The sequence below is a fragment of the Nomascus leucogenys genome, chromosome 19 (genome assembly GCF_006542625.1).
Source record: "Nomascus leucogenys isolate Asia chromosome 19, Asia_NLE_v1, whole genome shotgun sequence".
In the NCBI taxonomy this organism is placed as follows: domain Eukaryota; kingdom Metazoa; phylum Chordata; class Mammalia; order Primates; family Hylobatidae; genus Nomascus; species Nomascus leucogenys.
Genome location: NC_044399.1, coordinates 65227971 through 65249147, shown reverse-complemented (window position 1 = coordinate 65249147; position 21177 = coordinate 65227971). Strand labels below are relative to the sequence as shown.

The following is a 21177-nucleotide window of genomic DNA, read 5'->3' as shown; positions in this document are numbered from 1 at the left end:
GCACCACCACCAGGTAGGCATTGTTTTTATTTACAAATGAGGAAACTGAGGGTCAGAGAGGTTAAGCAACTTGCTCAGGGATACACAGTTATTAAGGGTGTAAAGATGAGATGTGAACCTAGGTGGGACTCTGTCTCCCCTTTTGATGTTACTGGTTGCCACCCAAGTGGAATTAGATGATATTTATCTCACAAATGACAGAGTGTGGAGAGAGAGAGCATGGCACTGCAAAAATAACATTCACTTCAAAGAGGAGACAAGTATTCTAATTCTAGTTTGGGACAGACTTACTGCAACACCTTGTAACCTTCTCAGCTTCTCTCCTTCTTCTTCCACTGTGTCTATAACAGAAATTAAAATGTACTTCATAATAATTTTCGGAACTCTTTTAGAAATAAAATGAGACGATCTATGAATGTGTGATGAAAATATAATGATTGTAATGATATTTAGCCCAACTCATAAACTAACACTCCCTTTTCTAAGTTTTACAGTTAAGACTTCAACAAAGAAGGACACAGGAACAACTGGCTAACCAAGGCATAATACCACGTGAGTACCTGCATCTCTTAATTACTGATATATATATAGGGCCACACCATTTGGGAGCTGGAAAGGGCCTCAGAGGTCATTTAGTTTAAGCCAATGCATTGGTCTCCCAAGATCTTCAAAGCATTGGTGTCAGCAGAAATCCCAGACCTTGGATGCTTTGCTCCGACTGCTACCTACTCACCTGCAAGGGGCTCCTTTTAATGATACTGGTTATTCTTAAAATTCCAATGCAGTGGATTTGTTCTCAGAGTAAACACAATTCATTAGGGGCACGCCCAACTCATCTACGTTTAAAATTGGATATAATTAATATTCTTTCCAGAAGAATCAATTACATCATCTTTTTCTCACCTCCTGAATTTCAGTTCTGTTTGGGGTATTGGAGTCCACAAGTAATTGAATATTGGTCAAGTATTTCCTTTCTAGAAGGTGGAGTGGTAATATCATTTTAGCATAAATGATATAATGTTGAATTACTGGCCATGAACTGGGTAAAAGAAGAAGGATTATTATATCTTTTAGAAGATATATTTTAAATTTTCTACCAGTTCAGCAGTGAAAGCTAACTCTTGGTTATCTGTGGAAATAGAGAAAAGGGTACCCTGGATGAATAAGTCATGGGTGAAGCTGCTCTAGATCATAGATTCTAACTTCCTCTCCAACAAAATTTAAAAATCAAGATCTATAATGACTTATGTAGAAATTCAGGTGTCTGTAAAATGCTGTTGTGACTGTTACTTCAGAGTTCAGTATACAACAAGCAGAAGTTTGCCCTTGAAAAATTGTAGTGTAGTTAGTTGTACTGAAGCCCTATGTATAGCCCTATATAGTGTAGTTAGTTATATTAGTTAGGAAAAATGTTGTGTAGTTAGTTATATTGAAGCGCTATGACCCATGGCTAAACATTGGAAGTTTAGTCTTTGTTTCAGAGCCAGAACAGAACTAAGAATTTTTCAGGCCTCTTGTTTTGTAATTCAAAAGTAATCCTTTGTTCATGGCTAAGCTCTACAAATAGTAAACAGTATGTGACCTTAAAGTGGGACAACTCTTGTAGAGGTTTGTGAAGTACAAAAGAAACAGCTCACTCTGCGATTTCAAGGCCGTTTAAGCAATGTTGACAACTATGCTGAGGAAGCAACGGAGCAAGTCTATGTGTGGCCTGTTTTATCTTAGCCTTTCCTTGGAGGTGCTAAAGACAGGAAGAAACTAAAGGTCTGTGGATGTCAGATCAGGTCAAGACAATTTCACTCAAAGCTGATAATCTATCCCTTCACTGATGTTTCCTTCTCTTTAATTCTGGAAAGGCAAATGGAGCAGATGGACCCACGACCTTTCCGTAAGCCCAAGTCTTACACATCTGATTTAAAGTTTGACTCGTGCTTAAATACTCTGGGCCTGGGTCTTGCGGCTGGCATTTGGCTGAGAATAAATATTTTTGGAGGGATACAGGGTTAAATCTGAAAGTTAGTAAAAACACCCAATGAAGATGGTAATTAACCCTAGCATACATTCTAAAATACCACCTATCATGTAAGTTATATAAACCAAATGTTCATTTGTTTAGTAGAGTCCAATGAAGATATAATATTTTGTTCTCCAAGAATTCCAGAATCAAATAATATGCATATTAACAAAATACTGTTTAACAGAAATTTTGCATCATTAGTCCATGGCATCATTAAGATAATTTCTAGAAAAAAATCCTACAAATCATGAAATAATAAAGCATTTTAAAATCACACACTATGATGAAGGTTTTCCCCAATCTTTCAGCTACCTCCTCTCAACTAGGCTTTCCAAGAGTGTAGAGTCCGCTGTGGAAAAGTGTCCAAGTCACAGCAGGTGCACACTGCAGGCCATGCCTGTACAGACCTTTTCCACTTAGCTCTTCTCAGGAAGCTAGAGAGGATGCATCTCTTCACCTGCTGATGGTTAGCCTCTTCAGCCCCATCAGAGATTAAACGTGCAATCTGCATGCATTTTAGCAGAGCAGTGTGTTTCCTATGGCACCTAAGGAAACATGTCTAAATGCAAATGATTGGGAGAAGGAAAGAGGAACCAAGGGCCTCAGGATATTTTCAATTCAATATAATTCAACAAATTGTATTATAAACCAGGCTATGTACAGGGGACTGCGCCAGGCACTTTAGGGACAACAATAATAAGCAAGATGGTCCCTCAGAGAGAGTCAAGATATTAAGGGGAAGCTGATAAAAAACACACAGAAGCAGGCCAGGCATGGTGACTCAAGCCTGTAATCCCAGCATTTTGGGAGGCCGAGGCGGGCAGATCATGAGGTCAGGAAATCGAGACCATCCTGGCTAACATGGTAAAACCCCGTCTCTACTAAAAATACTAAAAAAAAAAAAAATTAACCAGGTATGGTGGCGGGCACCTGTAGTCCCAGCTACTTGGGAGGCTGAGGCAGGAGAATGGCGTGAACCCAGGAGGCGGAGCTTGCAGTGAGCAGAGATCACGCCACTGCACTCCAGCCTGGGTGACAGAGCGAGACTCCATCTCAAAATAAATAAATAAATAAATAAATAAATAAATAAATAAATAAATAAAAATAAAAAAAAGCACACAGAAGCATAATCCAGTGTGCAACTCATTACCTTACACAAGAAGACTTTATTTTTTCATTCTATTATTTAAATTCTTTGAAACAGAAAGTAAAAGAAAAGGAGAAAGGAAAGGAGGAAGGAAGAAAAGTTAATCATCCTCAGAGCCTACCTAATTATGTGATTTTCTAATTTTTTAATTGTTACATCTTATGCACTATATATATGTGTGTGTGTGTGTGTGTATATATATATATATATATATATATATATATATATACACACTGGCTGAGGCAGTGTCAAGGATCTCTGCCCCATTTACTGGGCCTCTCCTTGTCCCTTCCAGAAGCCATCTGATAATTCTCTCTGCAGTGCTGGTTCTCTTCAGAATAGAGTTTGAAAACTCCTGACCTATCCCAATCCCTGTTTGTCTTTAATGTTCGTGAAACTGAGGTTGAAGAGGCCTAAGAGGTTTTTCAGATGTCCCGAAGCCTACATCTAATGTGGTCTCATTTTCTACAGTTTGATTGATGAGAATGTAAATGCATGCCAGATAAAATTATTCATAAAATCTCGCTTTATTTATAAAATTTGAAATAGTTGCAATCTTTTTAAACATGTCATAAATTGTCAAAACTCAAAGCTGATGGCTAAGTGAACTGTTAATTGTCCTTATCAAATAGAAATACTTTTTTTGGGGGGGAGAGGGGGACAGAGTCTCACTCTGTCGCCCAGGCTGGAGTGCAATAGTGTGATCTTGGCTCACTGCAACCTCCGTCTCCCAGGTTCACGCCATTCTCCTGCCTCAGCCTCCTGAGTAGCTGGGACTACAGGCACATGCCACCATGCCCAGCTAATTTTTTTATTTTTAGTAGAGATGGTGTTTCACCGCGTTGGCCAGGATTGTCTCGAAGTCCTGACCTCGTGATCCACCCACCTCGGTCTCCCAAAGTGCTGGGATTACAGGCATGAGCCACCGCGCCTGGCCAGCAATACTATTTTTAACTGGTCAACAGAAGCACCTGCCACCAATTAGTCTTGAGTTTTACATTAGGTTATATCTTCAGGGCTTATCCACTGGATAACATGCAACCCCCTCCTATTGTGGAGGAGCTGAGGCCAGAACCTGTGTCTCCTGATCCCTGCCTGGGCTCCTTTTCCCAAACGTTCAAAATGAATCACTTGGCCTTTAAAAACACTTACATATATTGCTATCATAAGGCATTTTATGGCCAAAAACTTCAGTTAGAACTTAGAAAATTTACAAAGTGTATTGTGTGAAAATGCCAAAGATAAACCAATGATTTAAATGCAATGGCTTCAGGCTCTACATCATAATCTATGCTTCGCCATGATGAGCATTGAATGAAAGGTTTCAGTGACTTAGCTGTATGACAGGTCTCCCTTCAATTGCATTCCAAATTGATAATTAAATTATGAGGCTCCTCCCCCATGACTAATGAAGTGAATCATGTGTAATTCTAGTAAAACTAATCCAAATGGATTGAAATTTTCTTCCTTCCCTTTTCCTGGGCATGCATCCTGCAGGTTTTGAGGTTGCTGCTGAGTAATAAACAGTGGTTAGCAACCAGCAACAAATTATTTTTTATAATCCCCGTGAATCACTTCTCTTAAACATTCACTTTGTTCTTATGTGTGGGCATTATGAGTTTAGGCTAATTTCCCTCTTTACATGCTTTGAATGAATTTAAAGGCACCATCTCTTGACTTTTAGTCAAGACAGGCAGGGTTCCGAGGCCAGCACAGAATCACTGGAACAACTTTAAACAGTGGGTAAAGGGTTCTCAGACCAGGTGCATTTACAGTGGCAGTTGTGAAATTCACATTTTCAAAATTGGCATGAAACCTTAATAAAATAGTCTCTCAAAGTTAACTTAGAAATATTACTTAAAGGACTTATTGTTTAGATTTATCTCCAAAATCTCACTTCTAAATCTCAATATGGAGATTTCAAATGGCCTACTTTGCCATCATCAACCAGGATTCATAGGAAATGGTTTCACTGTACCACACTCTTGGACTCAAGGTTGCAAGAGAACATCAAGGCTCTCTACATTCTCGTGGCATTAGGACAGAGAGTCCACCTCCTTCCCTAGACCTATTGGACCTGTTCATCATTTCTTATGCAAATTTTCTCTCCTGCAATTCTTCTCCCTGGGTATCACTCTCCTGGGTAAAATTTTAAATAACACCATTTTATTCCAACCATTTCAGAAGACTTAGTGTGGAAAGATGACCAGCCATGTAAATCAGACTCAATAAACTGGTCATAGAGCATTTCAGTAAATATTTATTAATCCTCTGCTGTGAGAAAGGCTGTGGGGAACACACACAGAGAAGTCGGACTCAACTTCTGTTTCAAAGTGCTTCCAGTCTAGGAGGGGCCCCAAACCACCCCCATTTAATCACCCCATTTAATAATTTTGGACAACTTCACACCACTACATGAGAATGCCTATCCAGGAAGATTGAAGGAAAGATCACTTTTTCCTCTCCCTCTCCCTGCCCCTCTTTTACTAAAGTGAATCTATGGTGTTTAACCCAGGGGAGAGATGAAAGAAGGTTTAATTTATTCTCCTGGAATACAGAAGATGAGATTAGAGAGCTAAAGTGGATTTGAGAGGACACGGGGCCCAGAGAGGCTACTACGTGTCCACAGAGTCTCAGAGAAAGCCCCTGCTGGCCAGAATGAAATGTCTGGGCAGCTTGGTTTCATGATCTGATCAATGTAAATGAATTTAAAGATACAATGAGCTGTCTATGAATGGTGCTGCCTTTATTTTTTTTGCAGACTAATCCAAGCTACAGCAGCCACATACTTACTGCAAAACCTTGGTAAATCCCTGAATTTTGTGGTACTTCTGAATAGCAAGAAGAATGACCGGGGCAATTCCCGCACCCATATCACATGCAGCTTCACGATAGTTTTGAGAAGTTGACTGGACAAAGTCTCTCTTCCTTTTCTCAGTGCATTCATTTGACTTGGCTTTTCCCCCACAGCACCCTACCACACACTGTCGGCTGTCTGAGCAGTACACGGCGCAAGGGAATTAATCTGTCTGCCTCTTCCCTTCTTTCTAACATCTCAAATTCAGAGATAGAAAAAGGTGCCCTGGATTTTCATGTCAATCCCATTTGGGTCAAAAATCTTACTTTCCTTCTTTTCCCCCATCTCTCCTTCAATTTTCCATTTCTCTGTTCCTTAGAAACTAGAAAACTAGTAATTACAGGCACACTTCGAATTTGTCTTTGTACCCTCCTGAGAAATTCCAAAGTGTTCACAGATGTTGCATCAAATTCTGCAAGTGTGCTAGCCAGGTCTTGAACATTACAAAGCTACATTGGGAAAATGCACTGTTTTCAGACTGTTAAGACTGTTATTGGGGTAACAGACCCTTAGGACTATCATTGGAGTACTGAACTAGCAATTTATTTCCAAGCATAAAAGAAAATATAATCTCCAAAGCATTATCATTATACATAAAAAAGGTTCTCATGACCCAATTTGTCTTTAAAAGCAAGACAGAGAGAAGACAAACATGAATAGGCCCATTTTTATAAGTGAGAAACTGAGAGCACAGGAAAACTCTCAGGCTTACTCAAGGTTATACCAAAAGTAGATGGCAGAGCAAGAGCAGAGCTCAAATGGATGGTTCCCAAATATTTAGTCACCCAGGACTTCTTTAATTCTACCCATCACTGCCATAGGTCTTATTAGTTTAAAATAGTGTTGTCTTCCCTGTCCACCTAAAGAATCCTACATACATTAATTATTAATCCATGCATCTTTTAAATCGTTAATTTTATGTTTTTAAGTTAAGTTTCTAATTAATGGTATATAAATTTACCAGCTAGTGCTTGTTGATGAGAACAACCATAACTAAACCAAGTTGCTATGATTCCAGGCAGGAGCAATGAAAAGTGACAGCTTTATTAGTCTAAGCAGCCTTTCTCTGGACAGACATACTCTTTCTCTTCAGCTTTTTGAAATGCTGAAAATGAGTCCTGGTCATTCATTGCTCCCTTTTTGAAGTCCTAGGTTCCCAACACCCCTAGATCAAGATCCACTGGACTTAGAAATCCCATCACAGCAGTTCTGAAGCTTTTGCATCAGAATCACCCAGAAGGCTTGTTAAAACACAGATTCCTGGGTTCTACTGGCAGAGTTTCTGATTCTGTGGGGCTAGGTTGGGGCCCAGGAATTGGAATTTCTTTTTTTCTTTTCTTTTTTCTTTTTCTTTTTTTTTTTTTTTTTTGAGACAGAGTCTCACTCTGTCACCCAGGCTGGAGTGCAGTGGCGCGATCTTGGCTCACTGCAACCTCTGCCGCCCGGGTTCCAGCTAATTTTTGTATTTTTAGAAGACAGAGGTTTCACCATCTTGGCCAGGCTGGTCTTGAACTCCTGACCTCGTGATCCACCTGCCTCGGCCTCCCAAAGTGCTGGGATTACAGGTGTGAGCCACCACACCCGGCCAAGAATTAGAATTTCTAACATGTTCCCAATTGCTGAAGATGCTGGTCCGGAGGCTACACTTTGAGAACGCTGCACTCGTTGCTGCCCCAAGTCTCTGGCTCTTTAATTCTTCCTCTTGGTCCTCTTAGTAGCAATGGATCTGGTATTGCTCCAAGCCTGCAGCTGAATGGTCCCATTAAGAGAAGTCAGGGTCTGCACCAGGCACAGCCCAACACCAGGTACAGCCCTGCTTATGCTGCTGGAGTTGCCCAACTCCAGGGACCCTACCCTGTACTGAGGAGTGAGGCCCCTGCCTTCAGTGAGTTCTCTGTGGTTCCACGACCTGTTTTCTCCTTTTTCTGGGATCCTGCTGGAGGCACGAGTTTACAGTGGAGAGCAGAGGACTGCAGGAAGACTGTTCTTATCTCGGGATCTTTTTTTCTAAGTTCTAAGTCAGCAAATGTTTATATGCTCGGCTGACCCAAATTAGCGATAGCTTTGGGGACAGAAATAGGAATAGCCCGCAACAAAACTCTGAGGCAAGAACACAAATTCCCTTGTGAGGAGCCATTAATCTTCCTCCAGGGAGAATGAGATAGATGTGTGGCTGATTGAATTTACAACAGTATTTTAATTCAAAATCACATGGACTTTTTTTAAAAATTTAGAATCCAAATTCCTTTTCAATCCTAAATGTCAAAGTTCTTTAAATACAAAACGTTGCCTTTTGATACTCCCCAGGCTGGCAGCAGAAGTGGTTTTTTATGTATTTTCCAAAAACCCAACTGAGAGGTGGGGGGCACCATTGCTTTTGTTGGCCTTCATGGGAGGTGGCTAAAACCCACGGTCTCTGAACTCACTGAGAAGGCAAACCTCAACCCCAGGCCCATGGCAGGATAGTTTTCCATGGTGTGACCTCAAGCCAGTGCCCCATATAACACCCCTTAACCTCTGAGGAGAAGAGCATACGGTAAAATGCAGCATGTGAACCTCTCTGGCTTTCTTCCCAAGTCCTTGCTAAATGGAGATAGTTTCTTCCACCCTGTGGCAGAAGGTTCCAGAAGACCTTTGTGCTCCTGGCATCAGAGAACTGGACCGTGTGAATCATCTCACAGGGGAGTTATTAACACCACGAAGTGATGAATTGTAGTTCTATGAAGCTGAGATACAGGAAATACAGTGTTTCTTAGAACAATTAATAAGCTTTGCTAATAAGAATTGAACAGCCTCAGAGACATGAGAACCCGTTAAATTCCTCCTAAACCCCAAGCCCAGTTAAAACCAATTGTGTTTGGAATGTCAGCGATATCCCAAGATCTATTCATGCTATTCCTTTCAGGGAGTTTCTAGAGGAAAAGGGCATGTTATTCTTTTTAACCACTTAATAAGGCCACACGAAGATCCATTCCTTTTCTGGGTTATGTAAGTAATTAAACTACACCAATATACAATACCTAACTAAATGATTACCAGGAGATAGGACAGAGGTAAAGACCTGTTGATACAGATTGTGTAGATCCACAATGGCCCGCTGGACTTCAAGCAGATTTTGTATCATAATCTGGTTGCTTAGGGGGAAAGGGAGTTGCTTTGCAGAACTCCCTCGACAGAAATTCCACCTGCGATCAAACGCAGGAAAAGGCAAGCCTTATTAAGGATGATGACTAGACCCAACTCAAAGAAAATGCATGAGCAACACAGGACAGCTGCACGTTAATTTCTCAGAATCACTGAGTTGGGAGAAATGGGAGAAAAGGGTCCTCTAAAAAGGGAGGTTTTGCAGAGAAGCTCATTTTAAGAGTAAAAAGCAGAAAGCAAAGATAATTGAAAAACAGTTTCTAGATCAATGGTATTCAAGAAGCATGTTCATTTTTTTTTCTATAAGAACGGAAGTCTCTTAATCTTTGGTCAAAGTGAGAAGGATGCCTGTCAACTATTTTTGGCACAAGGAAGCCAGATGGGGCAATTCTGCATGTTCCTTCAGCCAACATTGTTAATGTTGGGGTGAAAAGGGAGATTATTATAGAGAGTGTGACCTATTAACTCCCCAAGCAGCATCCTTGAAGAGGATACTAGGGCTAACTACCATTATGGTAGCCGTCATGACTACAACTATGTCTGCTTGATCTCCAGCAAACCTTGCTGAAAACTATGTTCAGATTCAGCATGGTCTTAAGGGTTGAATGAGGCATGTGCACACACACACACACACACAGACACACACACACACACACACACACTCCGATCTGGTCAGAAACCTAATTTTTGTGCTGGCCAAGATTTGGAAGAATATTTCATCACCTGCAGCTTACAGTAGACCACTGTTCTAGTAACATTGCAACTGGATCATGTGATTCCTCAAGTTGTCCAGACATGCAATTCAGGGGAAGAAAATCAATGCAAGTCTGTAATTGCTAATCAACCTCATCACTTATCATGAAAAGTGATTGTTTGTGGCTCCTGATTAAGATTGTTCTAGATTAGGAAAATCAAGGCAAAATGTAGAATTTTGCAAAGTGATGTTCTACTTCTTTGCTCAAAGGAGTTTATTAAATCCCCATAAGAGGTGCTATGAAGGGTGATGAGGAGGAGGTCATGGGAAGAGAGTGAAGGCTGGCATTCCGTCCAGGTTGTTCACGGCTGCCGTGTGTTCTGTATGACTGACCAGTGCCTGTGTCTACTGGTTGTTAACATTTTACATATCACACCTTGAAAGAGGTTAGAGTTGTCACAGGACCTATGCTCTTGGCCTTAACTGATCTTGGGCAAGTCAGTCAATTTCTGTGGACCTCAGTTTCCCCATTCTGTTCACGGTTGGAGTTAACTTCCCTGTCTCCAAGGTTCCTTCCAGCCCTCAAAGTTTGATTCTCTGCTTCTCACTCAACACCCTTGGTTGCATGTTCCTGACCTACCAGCCACACACTTTATCCAGAGTACAGTCCCTTCCTCCAAAGCACCACCCCACCCCACAGACACAGACCACAGTCATCCCCCGAGCTTTGTGCACTCTAGGGCACAGCAAAGCCAAAGAGGGTGTTAGTTACCCAAGTCTACACCTCTCCCTCAAACCGGAAGGTTATTTCTGTTTTCAGTTTTCCACCACCCCTTCTATTTCCTCTGGAACTTGGAATGCCCTGCCTCCATCACTTCTCTTCTTGTTGCACATCCTGCCTCTGCTACTCCCCCTGTTTGAGGCTTCGATTCCACTTCCTCTGTCTCCTACGGCTTCAGGGCCGCTGGTGTCCTCCAGGCCTGTCCTCTCTCATTGCTTGTGGCCTAATAAAGGCAATCACCTCCCTACTGTGCATAGCTCAGCAAGCACACCAGCAAACTCTGCGATACTGACCAATGCCCTTAACCCAGCCTCCCCTCACGTTTTGGTGTTTCTGTTTCAGCACTGAAACGTCCAGCTGAATTCCATGAGCAGAGAAAACATTTGGATAGTGACAAGGTAACTTTTGCAAATTTCTTGACCAAAGCTTAGACTATAGCTTATGAATCTCTCAATGCCAACCCTTGGCGGATGCGTGTAGAATTCCTACAACAAACTCAATCAATTTGCCAGTCCCCTGCCCTCATATCATATGGAATCTTACTCCTATTAACCGGTAACTATAGAAATAGGATCAACTATATTAGCTTTGAAACTCCTATTTTTTAGCTTTTTAAAAAAATGTCCCCAATTTTTCTAATGTTGGAAGAAATTACAGTAGGGATGCACTAGAGTCAAAAACACTTTAGAGAAGGAAGTGGAGTCAGCTTTCAAGCTGCCTTACCTTTTATTACTGTCATTCCTTAACAACAATCAGATTTTTAAAAATCCAATTCAAGGGTAAGGCGTGGTTTATGCATACAGAACTTATTTGTAGCTACTTAAAGGCAAAAGGTTATTTTGTTTTTTTCCCTTCTTTTTTTGTAACATGTGAGGGTGAGATTTGGCGTATATTCTGTACCTCCATAACAAATCTCTGCAACCTGAATTTGTCAATAACATATTAATAAATACTATTTAGCAAGTATTACCACTTTGAGTGAGAAGGAAAGGCAAAGAGAGTATCTGCCTGCTGGTGTTTCCTTACCTGAGAGCACTAGCCTTGCAGCTTGTCTGTGGGTAGAGAGGAAGAGGAGGGATTTGCAATTCTTCAAAGTAGCTCACAAGTGGCTGTGATTCCTACTACCTGGAGAATAACAAAGAACAGCAGGCTTTTATCAGAACTGGAGTGATTCCCAGACCCCTCTCAGGGGGCCCTGGGAGATCCACTATAGTGAGATAAAAACCCAGAACTAGATATCAGAAAGCTGGGGTCCAGTGTTGGCCCTCCCACAGCCTGCAACAGCCCTACCGACAGCCCCATCAAGAAGATAATGAGACTGGGTAAATAACCTGTCTCTTCATGCCTGCCTGACTCCTGCTGGGTCTGAATCTGTAGGCTTTACATTTTCACAGGTCCTAAAAGAGAAGTCAGGCGAATAACGGGAAAGAGGCATACGTTGTCATGTTATATTAGATGGATTTAGGAAATGTTTTAGCTCTGATGTTGGTTAATTTTGTGAATGTTTTCAGAGGAAATGGAGGCTAGATGATTTGGCTCACATCTGTCCCAGCACTTTGGGAGGCTGAGGCGGGCAGATTGCTTGAGTCCAGGAGTTCAAGACCAGCCTAGGAAACATGGTGAAACCCTGTCTCTACTAAAAATTAAAAATTAAAAAAAAATTAGCTGGGTTTGGTGATGCACGCCTGTAGTCCCAGCTACTCATGGGACTAAGGCAGGAGGATCACTTCTGCCCAGGAGGTCAAGGCTGCAGTGAGCTTTGATTGTGCCACTGCATTCCATTCCAGCCTGGATGACAGAGACCCTGTCTCAAAAAAAAAAAAGGCAATGGAATAAGATTGGTTATAATACAAGCAGCCTAGTATCCTGTTATAGTAACATGTTATTAACATGTACCAACCTTCCTATCCCTGAACCCTGAAAGAGCTTTAGGTTTGTAGCCCTGATGTGGACCCAAGCTCTTTAACTTCTTTTCTTATTTTCCCATCTAAAAATTCCTCGAGGGGTCTTCGTAAATGTTCCTTCATCAAAATGTGGGACACCAAGAATATTTTCATGTTTCATTTATTATTTTAAAAGATTATTTTCTCCTGTGAGATAAATTGAGTTTTTTTAAAAGGTAAAACTAGGTGATTCTCCTCGTTTGGGTTCTACAGGCTAAAAATTCCCTGAAGCGCAAAGCCAGAAACAGGTGCAGCAGTGCCGACTTGGTTAATATGCACATACTCCAAGGTAAGGCTGCAAGAAATCAGACACCAAGAGATGCTGCAGAATGGTAGGCCATTTTCCCAGAGTTACTTGTCTCTGTACAGTTGCTAAGCCCTCTTAAAAATCTCCCTTGCCATTACAAAGTGGTAGTTTCAAGTAATCATCTAAGCCTTCTAGGCCACGTAGATAACCAAGTTGGGAAGCCATAAAATGGTTAAGCGGGTTAGAGACTTGGGCTCTCATCTCAGCTGTGCGATCTCCTAACTCTAAGGCCTGGGCAAATCACATAACTTCTAGGAGTGCATGGAACACGTCCAACATGTGCTGACAATTATTACTAATCTGGATCATCACTTACTTTGGAAGAGGATCACAGTTCCCTTGCTGCCTCTGTATTCTCCAGGTAATTGATTGTCCTTTGCTGATGCCTTTACCTTCTGGTATGCAGGGAATACAATCTGAGGAAATTAATGCTGTTTAAAGTAGCCCTAGTTCTGCCTTAGGGTGCCAGCTCTGTGCTGGGGTATGTGAGACAAGGCAAACAAACAACTAACTGGTCCCCATATTCTGACATCTGGATGCAGGAGGAGCGGCTTCTACTCCCGCCTCATAAGTTGCCTTCCCTGAGACAGAATCCCCGAGACCATTGGTGCCCACCCTAAAAGAGGTCCAGCCCCTAATTTGACAGTTAACCTATGAGATATTTGTTCCTTGAACACGCACTGTATTGGGTGTCTGCTAGGAGTTGGCTGCTCTGCCAGGCCAGTGGGTTCAACGATGAATAAGCCACAGGTTTGTGCCCTCAAAGGATCTCACAGTATAACAGAGGACATGAGAATCACATTTACAATCCAGCATGAAAAGAGAGGAAATGCCTGGTGTGGTGGGTGTATGGAAGAAGATCAGAGAAAAGAGCCATCGGAATCAGAATGGACAGGGGAGGAGTGAGGAAATGGGCTGGAATGTGAGGGCTGAGCCAGATAGAAAAAGATGGAAGGGTGTCGCAGTCTGAGGGAACAGCCTGCACAAGGCCTGAATGCTATTTCTCTAGAATGTGGATTTCCTTCCAAAACTGAACACTAGCTTTAAAGTGCACGAAAGGCTCTGAAATATCCTGGAAATTGTGAACCTTGGTTCTTTGATTGACATCATTTGTTATTTATTCTGGCTTTCCAAGACTGACCCTTTTTCAACCCTAAAGTAGGTGGGATATTTTAAGACGGAGAACTGTTTTCAGGGTAGGGAAGAGAAAGAGGCCAACGCTGAACTCAAGGGAAGGCTGTGTGGGATGGGAGGCTTTGGTCTGCATGAGGCAGCCAAAGGATGCCAGGTGTCTGGAAAACAGAGAAAAAAGTCCCTCAAAGGGAGGTGACAGAATTCTTACCTCCTTTGCAATGGTGTCTACAAGCCTAGAAGCAGCTGCTATGTCAGCACAAAAATCACAGCTGCACAAAAATCCAAACGATGTCATTTCAAATGACATACAGACCTTTCAGGCCAGGTGTGGTGGCTCACGCCTGTAATCCCAGTACTTTGGGAGGCTGAGGCGGGCAGATCATTTGAGGTCAGGAATTCAAGACCAGCCTGGCTAACACCATGAAACCCCATCTCTACTAAACATACAAAAACTTAGCCGGGTGTGGTGGTGGGCGCCTGTAGTCCCAGCTACTCAGGAGGCTGAAGCAGGAGAATTGCTTGAACCTGGGAAGCAGAGGTTACAGTGAGCCGAGATCGTGCCACTACACCCCAGCCTGTACAACAGACGGAGACTCTGTCTCAAAAAAAAAAAAAAAAAAAAAAAAAGACATACAGACTTTTCAATGATCAAGTTAACAAATAAAAATAAATATCATGTGTGGCAAGAGTTACATGCGTTCCCATACACTGCTGGTGGGAGTGCAATTGGATCAACTTTTCGGGAGGGCAATTTGGTAACCTGTATCAAACTCCTTAAAAATGTGCCCACCCTTTAGCTCATAATATAATGTCTAGTTATAATAGCCCATAATATAATGTCTAGTATTTTATTCAAAGAAAATCATCAGACAAAGATTTCTCTCACAATGATGTTTATCGTGGAATTACTTTAGATGGTGAAAAATAGTGAAATGTCTAACAATAGAGGATTGGCTTTATAAACTATGGATCAACCATACAACTGAATGCTAATACAAGAGTTTTTAAGAAATTATTTTTAAGCCGGCTACAGTGGCTCACGCCTGTAATCCTAGCACTTTGGGAGGCCGACGCGGGCGGATCACCTGAGGTCAGGAGTTTGAGACCAGCCTGGCCAACACGATGAAACCCCGTGTGTACTAAAAATACAAAAAAAAATTAGCCGGGCGTGGTGGCACGCGCCTGTAATCCCAGCTACTCGGGAGGCTGAGGCAGGAGAATCGCTTGAACCCGGGAGGCGGAGGTTGCAGTGAGCCGAGATCGTGCCATTGCACTCCCGCCTGGGTGACAAGAGTGAGACTCAGTCTCAAAAAAAAAAAAAAAAAAAAACTAGGCAGCTAGAAAGGGTAAAAGAATTCTCGGTGGAATTTTCCTTTAATAAAAAGCAGCCCCAAACCATTTCTTCTCTGACAGAAAGCAGTCTGAAATAGATATGCAAACTAAGAGCTTTTCTATGTAAATGTCGGCAGCTGTACCTGGAAGCCAGGAACATTGAAAATGGCATCTCCCGCTCTTTTCCTTGTCATCACGTTTACCAGTGTCATGGCAGCCTCCAGGTACCACATGTACAGGGATCATGGCCGCCTCCAAGTGGAGGCCATATCTGCATAATAAAAGACTGGAGTGGGAGGGCCAGTCTTTTCACGGGCTATGTAAATGACACAACTGGTCAAACCAATCCCCTGGGCTCTATGTAAATCAATCACTGCCTCCTCAAGCCTCTGTACAAAATCGATTCCTCTCTGCTACAAACCGGAGACCCTTCTTGGGCGATCGCTTTCTCAGCATGAGGAAGGTTTTTCTCTCTCTCTTCTTTTTCTACTAAACCTTCCGCTCCTAAACCCATTCCTCGTGTGTATCTGTGTCCTGAATTCTTTCTCGACCATGACAAAGAACCAGGGTATGTACCCCAGACAACAGACCCGTTTCAATACCATAGAGCTACTGCAAACAAGGCTTTCAAAGAGTAATTTAATGAGAAAAGGTTTACAAGACAATGTTTATAGAAAAGAGCAAAAATCAAAACTATATTTGCTGCCAAATTCTGGGAAAAAAATTATATACTTATTATATACTTAAACTATATTCATAGTCAGATTTTGGGAAGAAAAACATAAACCTACCAATCAATATAAATAACAAAGACACACAGGTCTTAAAAATAGGTGGCACTGGCCGGGCGCAGTGGCTTACGCCTGTAATCCCAGCACTTTGGGAGGCTGAGGCGGGCGGATCACGAGGTCAGGAGATCAAGACCATCCTGGCTAACACGGTGAAACCCCGTCTCTACTAAAAAGTAGCTGTAGTCCCAGCTACTCGGGAGGCTGAGGCAGGAGAATGGCGTGAACCTGGGAGGCGGAGCTGGCAGTGAGCGGAGATGGCGCCACTGCACTCCAGCCTGGGCGACAGAGCAAGACTCTGTCTCAAAAAAGAAAAAAAATAGGTGACGCTAAGTGGGGATTTTCCTGAAGCCTTCATTTTTTTTTGCACACTTTTTATTTTTTTAGCATTTTTCACATTTATAACAGTGAGTACACAGTAATGCTGTAATCAAAAAACATATGAAATGTTATTTCTTCCATCATTACGGTCTTGAACTAAAATATCAGAGTGTGAACTGCACCAACCCCCAGTTCAATTGCATGTCTCTGGTGCCTCCCATGGGGTCCTCTTTTGTCAACAGAAATTGGGAATTAGCTTCTTGGAGCATAAAAGATCTGCTAGATACAAAAAGACTCCTGCTGCCCAGGAGTTTATTGCCCAGTTTCAGAAGCAACAAGATGAAGGGTTTGTCCTTGTAACTGCTAGAGGCAGTCAAAGCGAAAGAGATCTGTAAGAACAGAAAGAGTTAGGGAAGCCTTATGCTGGGACCCAAAAGTACGATGTTGGTAGTGGGGAGTGGGGAAGAAGTTCAAGGTGGGGAAAGGAAATAAGCCAAGGTGCAAAGGTGAATGCAGCAAGACATAGAAGACAGAAGGATAAGGACCAGGCTCTCTGGAATGGTAGATTTGGGCTGGAGAGACACAGGTCATGACAGGAGGTAAATTAAATTTGTAGCAGTCTTGAAAAACTGGACTGAGAGACGTGGATGGTGGGAAGCATCTTGTATGGAGGCACCAGAAGAAAAGAGGGCTTTCCGAAGATCAGTCCTGAGTAGTATTGACATTCCCTCCATTGAATGTGAAATGCTTTGAAGAGGCAGCTTCCACAGCCAAGCCTGTGGCAACCGATGAGACATCCCTAGACCTCTTCTGTATGGAGAGTTCTAGATCAGTGCCAGACACAGGGTCTGGGGTTAGCAGGTTGATAATAACAAAATAATGGGGCTAAGGGACTTGTCTGTAAATATCTCACTTTCTAGATTTATGAAGTTGAGAGTGAAGGTGCAAACTCTTATAGAATCTTAACTTACAGTTCTCTGTGACAGCAATAAGTTGGCTGGATTCTCCTCGGAGTTCTTCCACAGAAATAAGTCAGGGCCCAACCTAAAAAGGAAGTTTGGTGTCAGCTGTATCGAAGTGGATTTAAGGCTCTGTACGTGACCTTTCACACCCTCCAAATGATGTGAAACTGCCTGTGGATGAATTCAACTTTTAAAAATCCCTCTGTTTAATTAAATAACTGTTTCAATGGAATTTTTTTTCTTTCGCAACTGACCTGAACATTTGACTCAGTCGGTCACAGCATTGACTAGTCCAAAATCCTTTAAAAGTCATACTAGTACTACTAATTATAACAACAGATAACATTTACTGAAGGCCTAGCCTGTGCCAGTCACTATGCAGACCAAACGTGCATCCAAGTGCCATAGCTTAGGGTCAGGCAAACAATACAGGCCCTACAGACTGGTTGCTTACAAAATCTCCAAATTGTACATTTTTTCACAAATCCTCGCAAAGCAAGCTTCTCTAACTTTTCCATGTGCCTCTCGATTTGCCTTTATTTGGAAGTGTCTAGGCTTTGGTGCTAATCCCTGTAAAGTGATGATGATTGCATCAAAAAATTATTAGGATGATAGAGCACAGTGTGACACAATCTTCTGTAACCACAAGCCAAAAAACAAAAAAGAGAGAGAGAGACATCAAATTCTAGAACTGATCCTTTTCATTTCAACCCTTTAGCTTCCACTGCAGAGAGGTCCATTCCAACTGCTCAGATGAAGCTGAAAAGAGCCCGACTCGCCGATGATCTCAATGAAAAAATTGCTCTACGACCAGGGCCACTGGAGCTGGTGGAAAAAAACATTCTTCCTGTGGATTCTGCTGTGAAAGAGGCCATAAAAGGTAGTTAGAACAAACGGCATGTCTCTCCTTGGTGCTCTTGACATCTGAGGGCAGCCCGGAGCTCTGACATACTAGGATCTTTGGGGATGAGGGCCTCTCACCTGACAAGAGCCATACCATGGGTTGTCAGTCCAGTTAATTCTCCATAACCAGGGATCCTGGGCATTTGTTGCAATCCCCATTCTTGTACACCCCAAGGCCAAGTTAACACAGGGTAATTTTGCTCTAGTCAGGCAAGTTGAGAACCTGACCAGGTGTAATCCTCAAAACATCTCCCCTATAAGGCGTCCGTTACTTAGGAGTCACAGTCATGGTCCTGTTTAGCCTTCCTTGTTTAAAGAGAGGTAGACTGTATCAGCGGAAAGAGCACTGGCCCCAGACTAGAAAACCCGGACCCTAGGTCCAGTTGCCCAAGTCACTTCACCTTGAGATGGAGGTGACAGTACTCACCCTACCCAGCTCACAGGCTCCTGGGAGTGAAGTTCACGGTAAACAATGCATGTTAAAAACTCTGACAGCTCTCACTTCCTCCACGAAGTCAAAGGACAAATACTCAAAAAGGAGACACAAATATTGATTCTGTTATAAACTGTATAAAATCATTTTGTAGACTTTTTGAACAACTGATACTAGGTGGACCCAAAGAGCCTGCCAGTACTGAATTCACTCATAGAGGCTTTTGGTGGAACCCAGGAAAACTATGGTAACAGGGAGAAAGGGGAGCTTAATGCCCCTACAGACACACTTAGCTTTCTCCAGCTATGCCCGTAATCCACTCTGAGAACTATTGGTAGATATTAATACGCAGTGTATATTTAAATGTTTTGACACATTGTCAAAAAGTATGTGTAAGAGCATTTTATCCAAAACTAAGTTTATTATAAAACTTGTCATCAAGTTTATTCACATTCTAAAATCTTGCTCTCACCCTGTGATTCAGAGGCCACATGAATTTTGCCTTTGGAACTGGTAAATATGAAAATATCAACTCCAGGAGAGGCAATATACTTGTCTGTCAATGCCTACTTAAATATCCCGCTGTGATTTTCTCTCTCCTCTACTCTCTCCCTCCCCACTAAATATCTGGGGCCTTTGAACTTGGCCTTGAGTATTCAAGAGTGCACTGCCACCATCTTTACTCTGATAAGCTCTTGGGCAGGTAAAAATCTCCATCGGGCATCTCTTATTGTTTCTTAAAACATTCTGTTCTGTGCCTATAAATTTATTTATTTATTTTTCTTTTGTTCGGTGCATGTAAATTTATGATTTATTTTTACATGCTAGGCAAAAGGTCTCCTTTCAATTTGCATTCTTTGGTTTCTAGTAGGTGATATTTTTCCTTGTGATTACGTATCATTGGCAATACATGGCTTTTTCTCTTCTTTCGTGCTGAGCATGTTCTCGCTTTACTGCTTTGTGTATGCTATTTATATAGGGAAAAAATGCTAATCCTCCATCTGTTACAGGTATTTCACATCCTTTTACCAGTTTGTCCTTCACTTTTTATTTTTTTATATAGTCAATTTTGCCTATAGCAGTTCCTAATTAATCTATAGTCAAATCTGCTCATCTTTTTCATTATATTTTCTGAATTTATTTTTATTGAAAATATTTCCTAACTTAAAAATATAGAGTTTATTCACCTAGATTGCCTTGTAATATCTATATACTTTTATTTTTACATTTAAATCCTTAGTATGTCTGAAACTATTGAAGTGGTTGGTTTAAAAGAGAGGTCGAATTTTTTTGTTTATCACAATTTTATGATCTATTTTACAATTTGTGTTTATATCTATCTTCACAAGTTTCTTTACATTTGTCTGATTTTTCTAATGTTTCATGGCTACTCTTGCAAGTATATTTTAAGTGAAAATTAGAATCAATTTTTTTGCATCAACTTCAATTCCATTGCAATTTTGCTTAGGATTGCACTGAATTTATATGTTAATTTATGGTGAATTCATATGTTTAAAATATATAATTTTATAAATTCTTCCATAGTATCTATCTCCACTTATTCAAGTCTTTTTTTATTTCCCTTTGCAAAGTTTGTTGTTTTTAAGTTTTAAAGTCATATTGATTATTGCTGATATATGGGAAACCTATTAATTGTGCACATTTATTTTATAACTGGGCAGTGTCAAAGATCTTAATAGTTCCAATAGTTTCTCAGTTTATCTTAAGTTGTCTAGGTCTAAGGGAATGGAAATTTGTTTTCTGCTTCATTTTTATTTTCTGCCTTGGTTCACTGGCTGGTACTTGAAAGGCAACATCATGATTAGCATATTATAGAATTAATATAATTTCTAAAAATCTATGTAGTATATTAATAAAATAAATTACATATAATGTTTATGTATTTTATTTATGAATATAGTATATATTATTTATGCATTATATACACTTTATATAAATTATATATTATAAAGTATACTATACTCTATTAGACAAACCAAATAATATATATCTTATATAAAATATCTATATCATATAGGTGTTTATCTTATATATAAAACTATATGTATGAATTATGTAAAGCACATGTTTATATTATACAATAAATAATATGTTAATATATAATTTAATAATTATTGGTATATTACATAGCAGAATACTATTATTATTGATACCTTGCCAGTGCCTCAAAAGTAATATTGTATTACATTTATTATATCAGCTTTGCCTTATGTTTTATATCATGTTATAATGTCTTATATTGATGATTACATACATTTTTGTTTTGTTTCTCTCTTAAATGGGGATTTTTCTAGTCACTCACATCTGTATATGATGTAGCCTTTGGTATAGGATAGATATTCTAAGGAAGTATTTCTCTATTCCTGTCTCACTAAGAGTATTTTGCAATACAG

General features: G+C 40.9%; 1 protein-coding gene and 1 long non-coding RNA gene across 3 annotated transcripts in view; one reads left to right on the top strand and one right to left on the bottom strand.

Moving 5' to 3' along the window:
* Nucleotides 1-1496, bottom strand: part of LOC105738610 — a 33910-nt gene extending 32414 nt beyond the window's left edge. The window contains exons 1-2 of the long non-coding RNA XR_001114438.1: nt 734-1496; nt 292-341 (exon numbers count right to left, since the gene is read on the bottom strand). This is a non-coding gene — a long non-coding RNA (uncharacterized LOC105738610). The remainder of the gene's footprint in view (nt 1-291; nt 342-733) is intronic.
* Nucleotides 1-21177, top strand: part of MYOCD (myocardin) — a 102759-nt gene that overhangs the window by 38379 nt on the left and 43203 nt on the right. For both annotated transcript variants that reach the window (XM_003262594.4, XM_003262593.4), the window contains exons 2-5: nt 487-552; nt 10983-11038; nt 12797-12872; nt 18146-18307. In XM_003262594.4, the coding sequence (XP_003262642.2) occupies nt 487-552; nt 10983-11038; nt 12797-12872; nt 18146-18307 (360 nt within the window). The remainder of the gene's footprint in view (nt 1-486; nt 553-10982; nt 11039-12796; nt 12873-18145; nt 18308-21177) is intronic.